This window comes from Phytophthora sojae, assembly GCF_000149755.1.
Source record: "Phytophthora sojae unplaced genomic scaffold PHYSOscaffold_10, whole genome shotgun sequence".
Classification (NCBI taxonomy): Eukaryota; Oomycota; class Peronosporomycetes; order Peronosporales; family Peronosporaceae; genus Phytophthora; species Phytophthora sojae.
This window is the reverse complement of record NW_009258124.1, coordinates 1,004,293-1,016,484: the sequence shown is the minus strand read 5'-3', so window position 1 is coordinate 1,016,484 and position 12,192 is coordinate 1,004,293. Positions and strand designations below refer to the sequence as shown.

At 50.5% G+C, this 12,192-nt stretch overlaps 2 protein-coding genes across 2 annotated transcripts; both read right to left on the bottom strand.

Moving 5' to 3' along the window:
* Positions 1-3,623: 3,623 nt before the first annotated feature.
* PHYSODRAFT_252399 (hypothetical protein) lies at positions 3,624-3,977 on the bottom strand (the record flags this gene model as incomplete). The annotated part of the gene is made up of 1 exon (XM_009537213.1): positions 3,624-3,977. One exon carries the CDS (start codon positions 3,975-3,977, stop codon positions 3,624-3,626), a length of 354 nt encoding a protein of 117 aa, XP_009535508.1.
* A 272-nt stretch (positions 3,978-4,249) lies between these two features.
* PHYSODRAFT_305733 (hypothetical protein) lies at positions 4,250-4,663 on the bottom strand (the record flags this gene model as incomplete). Its single annotated transcript, XM_009537212.1, has 1 exon — positions 4,250-4,663. One exon carries the CDS (start codon positions 4,661-4,663, stop codon positions 4,250-4,252), a length of 414 nt encoding a protein of 137 aa, XP_009535507.1.
* Between the last annotated feature and the right edge of the window lie 7,529 nt (positions 4,664-12,192).

Sequence of the window (12,192 nt, the reverse complement as noted above, 5' to 3'; positions counted from 1 at the left end):
CGGGTCTTAGCCAGCGGCTTGGACAGCACGGAGTTCGTGGTACGAGAGGGGAGAGCCTGAGCAGTCAGCCGCACACTCGACGACGACGACGTCGTCGAGGATACAGGGGCGATTGACTCACCACGATAGGACTTCTGCAGTTGCTTAATCAACATGAACCAACCGGTTTGTGGAATTCATATTTGCTGGCAATATTGACGGCCGAGGTAAGGATGAAGGGTGACTCTACAGCACCTTACGAGCGCGTGCGCAATATTGGCCATCACTGTCTTCAATTATGCTACGAAACGCTCCTTACAAGATAGACTTCGACGAGTTTGAGCATTTGCATAACACGTACCCCACCATCATCATAGCCTTGGGGCCCGCATCAGAAGGCTATTAAAATCACCACCAGCTCAACTGTCATTTCTAGGCTACACACGAGAGCTTTGAGTAGGCTGGAATAGCTAAGGAACATTGAGTGAAGCGAACTCTGGACTGCCGTACAGTGCATTAAAAAAACTAAAGTGTCCTCCACACTCGTTTTGAATTAGTCGTCCGTAGGACAAGTTACCGGAAATGATGAAACGTTTTGGCGCATTATAGTGGAAAAAACGACACAGTCATTACGGAGTTTTGTTTGGGTGGGCAATCCCTCGTACTCGTTGTCTGGCTGCATCAGCTCCATATCATCGATCATCATCATAGAGACGGCAAAGAGGTTGTACATGCAAATATTTTTTTAATTGATAAACTTGGGCACAACGACGCGTATTTGTTGCCACTATCAGTTGGTTTTACCTTCGAGCCATGATAGCGGTTTCGCAGCACAAATTTTGATCTAGCACATATTAACAATTCGAGTCAACTAGTTAATTCTAACAACGGGCATCTACTGCGCCTGCTTCGCAGCCGCAGCATCTGCCCGGTAACCCTTCTATGTGATACCCGCCGGAGGCAGCCTAAACAGGAGCACTAAAACTATCAATCACATACGGGGCCGCAGCACCATGACGCAGGGCGCCTCCGCAGTGGGGATAGTCTCGCTGCCACGAGCGCTACACACACCAACTCAATGCACATTTTAGCACATGTACGACAATTATAGTTGTTCCGTTTGGCAAGATTCGAGATGGATGGAGAACGCGTCATCCCATAGCATCAGCTCAGATATTCAGTTTATTTCAGTTCGCAGGCTTCAGTTACCGGCTTCAGTTTACAGTCAGTTACCGGGCGGACGCCGAATTAACCTGTGTTGGGCTGGCCACAGCACTCCCTCCGGGGGTTACTGCTATTCCAGAATAATATGTACATATTATGCAGGTGCTTGATATACTTATCAAAACCGTGATACAAGCAGCGAGCCATGAATTCCTTGTCGCGCGTTTCACAAACTTGCATGAGCTTTGAAAAGCGTTGACCTTGAGTCATAGATTGCTTCTTTGTATACATGTATATACACGTACTGTGCAGTCCCTAGGTAAAACGTTGCCAAAGTTTTATCTATAGTTCAATCGACCATTCCATCGGAAGATGAAGATGAGTCCTACTTGATTTTTCAGACAACAGCTGAACAGCCTTTGAGCCACAGCGATCAAGCATTATATATATATGGCCACTTCATGTTTTCACGTGAGAAATGCCCTCCCGGTTTAAGCGCCAGCGATCTAGTAGTCGTCTTCAACCTGCCCAATGCGAATCAAAGGTGGCTATATACTGTGTCCAGCGCTTATTTCGCCGTAAAACATGCGGTTAGAAGAGTGCTCTAACACCACAACCAACGACTAACCTCACACAAAAATAAACGTTAACGCAAAAAAGAAAGATTACATCCATTGGCGGCGAATTACTACTACTTACTACTAGCTGAGCACCTCGTTCACTGCGCTTCCTCGCTGCTAATTTGGGGCGACACTAAATATTGTGCTCTACACAAAATTTCGCGATGCCCCCCCCCCCCGAGCCGATCGAAACCTTTTCATACAAGAAAGCTTAAGAGCATCTCCACCGGGTGTGAGTAAAACTAAATTTTACCCTTTCTGTCAATATTTAGCTATAGTTTTAGTTTTGTACAGCTCCACCGGTTTGAGTAAATGCTGAGCAAATTGCTCCATTTTTTACGCTGATCAAAATATTGAACAAGTTTGACAACGGAGGAGGCTTTGAGTAAAAGGTCGAGTAAATGTCGACCAGGGCCAAGTCGAGCGCTCTAAGCAGCGCAAGCGTCACAGACCGCAGTGTCGCCCATGCCACGTCATCCTTGGGTCTTCCTCAACGTGTTGTCGGGCCCGTTTTCATCTTTATAGCGCTATACAGGTAGGACTCGCCGTCGCCATTGCTGGCGCCGTGCTAAGAGCTCTGCGAGTCTCAATGACCGGTGGAGCTGCGCACTGTCTTTAGCACGGTTGTGCCGTTGTAGGCACGGATCTGAAGGCAATTTGCTTTTAGTTTTACTCAGGTGGAGATGCTCTAACAGCCTGATATGACGAGAAATCATTTAATTCGTCGTCAAACTTCATTTTAGTTGATCTGTAAGCGAGTGTATCGAGGTTGTGTATCAACACTGCACACGCATGCCTCATGCGCTGACCTCTACCAATACGGGAATTTCCGAATTTTTCCTATATTCTGGCGATCACTGACAGAATATGGGAGACATTTTGAAGGTTCTCAAAGCAGGAACATCGATTAAAGTGCTTTCTTGGAGCTATCCACCAGTGTTGATTTTCCTCGGTGCATCCAGGCAATTGGGGGGTAAAGGTGTTTTCATTGTGTTAATGGGCCAAAGCCAGAGGTGCTTTGGTTGATAGGCAAGATGGCGAATGGCAGCCCCCAATATTGGCCCACTAACACGTTGAATGGCGAGACCCCCCAAGGCTATTGTCGTCGTCGAGCGCCGAAGCTGTAGAGTGCCGAAGAAATCGTGCTCGTGACTGGAGCCGTAGTCGTACTTGTGCTCGAAATCGTATGCGCTCGGGTTGTCGTAGCCAGAGTCGTTGCTGTAGCTGTAGTCGTAGCTTGTCGTAGGCGTCGTTTTCGTTGTACCGATAGTCGTGGTTGGTTAAGTAGCCGTAGTCCTGGTCGTTGTAATAGCGTAATCGTCATCGTGATCGCCGTCGAAGCTGTAGCCATGGTCGCAGTCATGCTTCCACTCCGGTTGTCTTTTTCATTGTCGTTGTCCTGGCCATCGATATGGACGTGATGTTGTCGTATCTGCAGTCGCTATCGAAGTCGTAGTTCGATGTCGTAGCCGTCGCTGGCGCCGCGCGCGGAAAGCTGCCCCAATCGGTAGATGTCTTTTAAATGTGCCGTGGTGACGTGCGCATTGGCAAGTTGAGCATGTTGAGCGAGCCAAAAGCCCCCTGAAGAGTGTTTGGGAGGCGAGACGTGAACAAGTTGACAAGCGCGCTGCTCGTGACGATCCCGGGTGTAGTAGCTGTCGCTATTTGTACCGGTAGTCGAGGTTGCCATCGGTCCAGCAACTTGTCGTGGTTGCTGATCCCGGAGTCGAGGTCGTTTGGAGCTAACAGGGCTGTTTAAATATCCGGCCGATAAACTCGTAGTAGTCGGAGGCGAACGGAGCTGCGCGTACAGCTCGTCGTAGGCGTCGATGGCGGGCGGGCTGCATGCGTACCCGCCCCTCATGTCGTAGGTGCTGAGGTAGAGCTTGTCGTTGAAGGTAAACGGAGCTGCACGTACAGCCCACCACTGATGCCGTAGTTGTTGTCATAGTTGTAGTTGTAGTTGTAGTCGTAGTCGTAGTCGTAGTCGTAGTCGTAGTCGTAGTCGTAGTCGTAGTGGAGGTCAAGAGGCGAGCTGCACGTGCAGCTGGCCGTCCGACTCGTTGTCGTCGTCGTCGAGGGCGAACGGGACTGCATATACAGCCCGCCGCTGAAGTCGAAGTCGTAGTCGACGGACGAGACTGCACGTGCAGCTCGCCGCCGGATTCGTATTCGTTGATGCGAGCAGGTCTGCACGTACAGCCTGCTGCCCATGGCGATGTCGTAGTAGACGGGCGAGCCTGCACGTGCAGCTTGCCGTCAGATTCGTAGTCGTATTCGTTGATGGGAGCGAGACTTCATGTGCAGTCCTCTGCTGATGTCGTAGTCGACGTAGGCGGGCGCGTCTGCGCGTGCAGCTCGCTGTCAAGTTGGTCGTCGTAGCGGTCGAAAGCAAACGCCTTGGTCGTAAGTCCGCAGTCGAAATCGTTATTGTAGTGAGTAGACGGCACCGAGGTTATATGCGGTAACGGGGCTGCGAGTACAGCTCACGGATCATGTCGTGGTCGTGGACGCCAACAGAGATTCGCAGAGGCTGCCAATGATGTAGCCGTGGAAGTCGACACGACCGAATTTGTAGTTGTTGAGGGCGCGCAAACCTGCACGTACAGCCCGCTGCTGATGTTGTAGTCGTAGTCGCAATAGACGGACGAAGCTGCATGTGCAGCTTGCAGCCGGATTGGTCGTCGTAGTCGAGATAACGCGTACAGCTCGTAGCCGGAAGTGCGGTCGTAGTATTCGGACGAGAACAGGTTTCGTTCGTAGCCATCGAAATAACAGAAACTGCACGCAGAGTCCGCTCCCGAAGTCGTAAATGAAGTAGACGGAGGACATTGAGGTGTATGCGTCGAAGCGAATAGAGCCGCGTGTACGGCTCGCTGCCCCTGTCGCAGTCGTAGCATATGGGCGATAATGAGTTGGTAGCCGCCGACAGCGAACGCCACGCACGAGCCACCCGCGGTTCAAGTCGTAGTTGTACAAGTCGAGAGAGATCGAATTCGCAGGTGTTGAATCAAACTCGGCTGCACGTACAGCCCGCCGCAAATGTCGTAGTCGTGGTCGTAGTCGTAGTCGTAGTTAAACGGGTGCGACTCCACGTGCAGCTCGTCGCCAGATTCGGAGTCGTGGTCGCGAACGGGGGTAGCCCGCCGGTTGATTTGTAGTTGGATGAGACTGAAAACACCGAGATCGTAGTCGTCAAATGAGAACGGAGCTGCACACTGATGATGTAGTGGTTGTAGTCACAGTAGCCGGGCAACATTAACTCTTAGAGTGTCGAAGGCAAACGGAGCGGCACGAACAGCCCGATGCTCAACTCGTAGTCGTAGCCTTCGATAGCAAGCGGGACTGCGTGTCCAGCCCGCTGCCGACGTCGTAATCGTTGTCGTGAGAGTCGATCAATACCGAGTTGCAGTTGGTGAAAGTGAACGGTGCCGCACGTAGAGCCCGCGGCTGATGTCGTAGTTAGTCGTAATAGACGGGTGAAACTGCACGTGCAGCTTGCTGCCGGAGTCGTAGTCGAAGTCACCGAAAGCGAACGGAACTGCACGTAAAGCCCGCTCTTGCAGTCGCAGTCATCGAAGTCGAGCGAGACCGAGTGGCCGTCGATAGTGAACAAGCAATGCAAACAGCCCGCGCTAATGGCATTGTGCCGGATTCGCTGTCGTAGTCGTCAGAAGAGATCGGAACTGCCCCGCTGGCAGCTGATATCGTAGTCGTAGTCGTAGTCGTAGTAAAAGCAAACAGAGCTGCGCGGCCAGCCCGCTGCCGATGTTGTAGGTACTGAAGGCAAACTTACAGCTTGCATTTGTTGTCGTAATGGCTGCCCTTGCCGATTATCGAGTGCGTACTGCTAGCGGATCGGGGGCAGTGGTGGCGCGTTCGTAGTTGTAAAAGCCACAGCAGTAAGTTTGAGCCGAAATACCTGAGCCGTTGCTGTCTTGAGTACTGTAGTATTGTGTTTACTGCTTGTCGTTGTCGAAATAGTCATGGTCGCGGAGGTGTTGTGGAGCGCGTAGGGTCTGCTGCTCGTCGTGGAACTCCTAGCTCCTGGCCGGTGGCCGCTGAATGTTGTCGGATGGGAAACATTCGTGGACTCGTAGTCGGTAGCTCCCCATGCAATGTTTTACGTGGATAGTAGTGCGTGTTGTTGCCGAAAGGGGTCTAGCGGAATTTTTGAGTCCACTGCTACAGCAGTTCCGCTGGAGTTGCCGCATCGTCGTTGTAGATGCCGGGTGTATCGATTGTTGTAAGGAGACAGTTGCTCGTGCTGGAGCCCGCTGCGGTGCTTGTGCAGCAAGCGATAACTTGGTCGTGCGTCTTGATATTGGATTAGTCAGCGTCGTCTTGAATAGTGGTTGGGAACGAAGCTTGACCGGCAACTGATAGCACAGTTTCTTGTCGTCACACCAGGGATACTCGAAAGCTTCGTCGTCGGGACACCAGCATACGCGTGTGGGAGGCCCAGGCGTTGTCGTAGTCGTCGAGATAGCTGGGGCGCATCATGCACCGTGTGTGTAACCGCGATCGAGATAGCAATTGTAGGCGTTCGTTGTGCCCACTGTAGGGCTGGACATGGTTATCATTCTTGTCGTCGTAACAGGCATCCCCGGAACGTCCAGCCAGGATGCGTGTGCAGATCGTCGCTTGTGGTGCGGTCGCAGTGCTATTGATGAAGGCCGGGCTCGTGGAAGAGTTCTTCAAACTGTCCTTCTCGACGACATTCGTAGCTGAGATTCCGCGCTTGATCAGGTAGTCGTGGTCTCATGGTTCGAAAGGTGGGTTTACTCGGAGGCGTCGGGTGAAAGGTATCTGAAGCAGAGCTCGCCCTGTCGTCACGGCCGTCGTAGGGGATAATCGTTGGTCCGACTGCAGTAAATAAAGCACGCTGCAACGTGTAAGTTTTTGTGTAGCCTTAAGGGGTACTTAGAATAGATTAGTTGCTAGAAAATTCTGTCTGTCGAGCTGGTGTCGTGACGCTGGTCGTGTGTGCGACTGGAGGTCTGCTCGTGTCGGGCGCTGTGCTTGTGCTCGGCGGCGCAGAACGCGGAATGAGCGGATTTGTTGTTCACGGTGCTTGACTGTCTTATCTGACAGCGGTTCTTGTCGGCTGATGGAGTGTCGGGTTTCGTCGTGCCTTCCTTCATTCGGAAAATTAATTATCCAAATGTTCACTTCGTTGCACCGTGGACTAATTTAACAAGTCTCTTCGATTTGTTTTATCTGTAACTGTTGTGTACTTTGAAGGTAGCTGCTTTGTATAGCAAGCTGCATCAAGTGCTAGGTCGGTTTTGCGGTCCTTTGCTATCTAATCTTCTGCTATTCCGACCTCTTGCAAGTACAGAGCCTCAATCCTCAACAAAAAGCGGCACAAAAGACTGAAAGACACAATACACGTCAACTCGGGGATATCAACTGACCACGAAATGATTGCTAATGCAAGTGTTGCTAAAGCGCTGAGAAACAAATATTATCCGTGTGCTGCCAGCATGTAGTGGATGCAGGCGCGACAAGCTTGATTCCACCAGGAGTGTTCGTCGTACACGCCAGAGGAAGATCACAGGTGACCAAGATGTCCAACGCTGCCAGACGTCGGCTATCTGTTATATCGCTGGTCAGGCCTGACCCAGCTTGCATAAGGAATTAGTGTACGAGGCTACATGTTCTCTTAGGCTCGACAGTTGTGGATCGGAGCAGTTCCTGGGAACTGACCACTTCAGTCCGTCTCTCAGCTTGAAGCCACTTCAAGCTGACTGCCTCTCAGCTGGACACGCCAGCAAGAGATGCCCTCTGCATTTGAGAGAGAGTCGGCATCCGCCACTCGACCTCACTTCACAATTTGCTAAGCAACTACGCAAGTGGTTGTTTGGTTAGATCAATACATTCGGCTACTATTCCGTGCGGGATCAGCCCCCGCATCGCCGGTGTTCAACTTTGGTCTTTCACCCGGGATACACTACACAGCACTAACCAGATGCCCCTCATTTAAAAGTTGCTGGCTTCATAGGAATGACATACAAAATAACACGGAAAGTGGTGAGAACGTAGGCAGTATACTTTATCTCTCTGCTGGAGATTATCCCTCTCCTTCACTTTCATATAAGATCTCGGCAGAGCATTTTTTTACCATCAGGTTTGAGTCAGGGTTGATATCAGTATGACCTTACCGTGGCTTCCTTTTCGAGTTTGCAGCTCTCTCTCTCTCTCTCTCTCTCTCTCTCTCTCTCTCTCTCTTTCTGTCTCTCTCTCGGACATAAGGATTTCTTCTACATGAAGTGATACTATTCAGCTCAAGTCGACCACACCACTAACAACGCAATATACATCAAAAATACATGTATCAGCACTTTAAGCCGGTAACTTCTCATTCCTCTAGCGAATCCCGTACCAGAAGATGATTTTGTGAGTTTCCGCACACCACGATTCCGGGTTGTCAACGACAATCTGTGTTTAACGTGAAACTAGATTGTCTTCGACTTGGCTGGGAATACCTGGGGTATAAAATGCTGGTGCTGGTACCGGTGCTGATTGCCGTGATAAGGGAGAACTGTGGGCGTGCCGCAGTTCACTTTCTGAAGCTGGTGCATGGGCTGTTGATGTCGATGTGCATTTCCTGCCTTGCTGAAAGTTGCCGTTGAACCTGCTCGGTCGACATCCTTCTGGCTCGTGTAGCACGAAGGTTGCGCCAGGTTACGCTTACGCGTCCAATTAATCCGTTGGGAGCTGTCCACACCCTCATTCTTCGGGTGTTCCCAGTATAACGCTGTAGATAGTAAGTCACGAATACTACTGGCACAAACTGCAATAATTGTGAAACTCAGCAAGAATGATTGCCGCCAGCCTCCTTGTCGCTCCATAACTCAAAGTCTAATAGAACTAAAGCATTACAGAGTATTCGTTAAGCTTCCCCGATATCACCTTCATTAGCGATGTTGCGTGGTTGCTACATGTATAGTTTTCGTAATTTTGACTAATGATCCAATTGCTGGGGCCGATTTCTCACAAATGGGACCTCCGATAACGCTGTGAAACCTGAAATAATGCTTCATAAACCAATTAAGTGGTTAACAATTCGATCCATACGGCGTGCAGTAGCAGTATGGCTTCGCTTTAGCTTCATATACTTCAAGCAATAACTTACTAAATAGTGAATCCCATCCATATTTTGCACTTCAAAAGAGTCTCTACATGGGGCCAACAAATACTCCGACGGAAGCCGCAGCACGAACACTGAACCAAGGGTTGACAGAGCTCAGTGCGACAACAACCCCGGGCTCAACGTATCTCAGCATCGATAGCCTCGACAAGAAACTACAAGTGCAGCTCCAACAACTCAAGACCAACAATCAAGAAACGGGTCCAGCAGCCGCACTCGCCAAGGACTTGGGCGCTCTTTTCTCAGTACAGTGGGGTACACCTGCTGGAACTGCGCTCCGAGCATCTAAGTTGATGGCAAAAACAAGAACTACGATCATCTACGATACTCACAGCACCGGAGGAGCTTTGATCCCCAACTACATGACAAGAAAAACGGTTGCAGATTCCACACCCCAGATGCAACAGCAACAAAAGTACTCAAAGACGGTCGACATACAGACACGTCTCACTACATACTCCGGAGTATCAAGCTTCTATAGGTCAGTGAATTAAGCTCAAATAGAAGTCCACTTTACCACCCATATTTTGCACTTCAAAAATATCATATTTGCTGAAAAAGAGGGAAAGATGATTTTTTTCCCGCATTAGTAGAGGTCTGCTCATGCGAACAAGTTTCAGTAAAAGGCTTAGGATGGTTTTTCACTAGTAAGCTGGTTGTCGACTGATGTGCCCTTCTTAGTTTAGCTGTCCAGTACGGATGTGTACAAGTACGGCCACACAGACTAAAGACATTTCAATAAGTAGGACAACATGAAGACACTTATCAGATTGTTTATCACTGCGCTTTTATTTTGCAGCGTGCCGGAATGCTCTGTGACAGATTGCAACAACACTTTTTGTTTCCGTTGCTTCGGATAGATTCTAGGACGATAATCATTTCGGTCGCATGATACATTTATTTAGGGCGCGGTAGGCAATTCATGTGTCCTCAACGGAACTCTAGAAACATGGACTACACCACCTTAATTAATATCATCAGTAGCGACACATCTTCTCCACTATAATAGTGCGTGCTTAAAGCTTCGGGACGTATTTTTATTCTCTCTCTACCAAGCCTCCCAAGAGTTTCTCGATTGCAAATTATTGCTTGTCTAACGGCAAGTATGCCCGTGGCCCAAATGTGATGGTGCTCGCATAACTAAGACTTACAGATCTATACTGTGCAGACAGCGATACTTTTTGCATAGGAATATTATACATGTTTTTAGAACACCACGTAGCCAGTTTGCAGATCCACAGGTAGAGCTCGATCGAGTCGATCAGCTTCAGCATCGATCAGCGCGATTCCGCACAGCATCGTCAACAAAACGCAGAAACCCAATACAAGAGTTGGTCACTGAATTTACGAAACTATTTAATAGCAATAGTACAATACGACTGCTGTGTGGCATTTTACGCCCAACCACAATAAAATATACCTACCGCTGTTATTTGCATCGACACTCCAGACTACGGAGTTACTAGTTAGTACGATTTTCTTTGTGAGTGGCCATCGGCGAGGTACGATCCGTAGCGTAGCAAGGCAAGCGGGACTTGCGGATTCACTTGAAGCCTAATTACGCGGAGTACAACGGGATGTTCTCACGCTCACTATTGTCGTCACTCTTTATCGTGTACACGAACAGCAGCCCCGAGGGCGAGCACAAGATGCCCATGACGATGGGCAGCTCTGCGTCCCAGTATATGGGGTCAGTAAGCAAGAAGACGGTTGCGAACGGCTGCGTGTCGAAGCGTCGATTGTGCTTCGGCCTGTTGAGCAGGTATTCATTCACGGTGGGGAAGTGCTTATGCGGGTAGTCTACTGTGATGACATGCTTGAGGCCGTGACCGGCGTAGTCCTTGTCCATGCCATCACGAGCTCGGCATCATGCTTGTCAGCCAGCGCGCATGGGTCATGCACATGTGGACACGCCGCCGCTTGAGGTCTGCTCAGTTCATTGGTCTAGGGGTTGCCACCTCCGTGGGTCATGGTGGCGAACGGATTGGCGCCTGCAGCCCCTGCAGCACGTCACGTGCCCGCGTCGTGCTTCAACAGCACGACGTCTGAACCGAAGGTAGAGCCGCGGTAGCGGGAAAACATTATCATCTAGTCTTTTATACATTTTTTTTCAGTTCGCAATTTGCCAAGTTTGGGACAAGTGACCAAGAGACAAGACTTCGAGATCGCACTGGCTTCCGGACCCTTAACGAGGCAATGGGTCCCTCGAGGGGGGTGGCTGGGGGGAACGGAAGAAGTGGAGCGGCGAGGGCACCAAGAAGCCCCCCGGATGACCACCCGCGCCCCAGGAGCTCTCCCAGCGTGCATGATCGACCGCGTATGCCCAGCCGTCGAATCCTACGCGAAGGAGACTCAAGCCGTGAAGGGATCCTCCCCCTCTGCGAACTCCCCGCAAAGCGAGCGAGGGTGGACAGAAGGATGTATCTACACCGCGCAAGTGAAGAGGCGGGCGCGAGCGCGGCGGCCACGACAAGGAAACAAGGAAGCCTGCACTGGAAGACGGTGCGGGCCTCGCGGCAAGGGAGTGACGCTCTGGGGCCAAACCTCCTGGCGTTGAGGCGGCCCTTGCACTGAGTTCCCTCCCGGGACGCTCGCTTTCATGCCTGCGCCTCGTCGGCGAGGACTGGACCTACGAATAGTGTTGGTTTGGACTCCAAACCAACGCGTTGTAGGTTGTGCATACACTGTGAGCTCGCTTTGCTGCGTCATTACTTCTCGGCTGAGGTAGCAGCGTAAGCAATACACCGCGTCCGTCGAAGGAGAGTATTCGAGCCATGATTTGTTTTCAAACCACTGGGCCCGAAAAGCACGCATGCATCCACCGATGTCACGGGCCGGATATTGCTTGAGTTGCGGTTGGTAAGGACCGAGGCGAACGTAGGATTGTAGGATCGGCAATCAGTGCTTAAAAAAAAAACGAAAAATAAATTTGGTGGTCTGTGAGCAGGATCCCGCCTAACAAAGTCTCCAGCGGAACATTCTTCGGCTCTATCAGGAATTTTGTTGAGCGAACACCATTCCAACGCTGATTGCTCTTGTTTTTCGCGCAGCGTTACAGGTTGGGGTCGTGGCCCAGGATCTGATTCAATACTGCGGGCCTTGTCAAAGTCTTCGGGCTCTTGACGGGGCTTCTTCACAAAGAAGGTCGTGATAGCCGGCTGTTTCCTCTTTCCTTCCATGTTATTATCAACTAAGCGGAGGAACAGTGTGAACTTCATGCATGTGCCGTCTAAATAAAAAATCGAAAAAAATCGAAACACCTTCGCCGAAAAATGG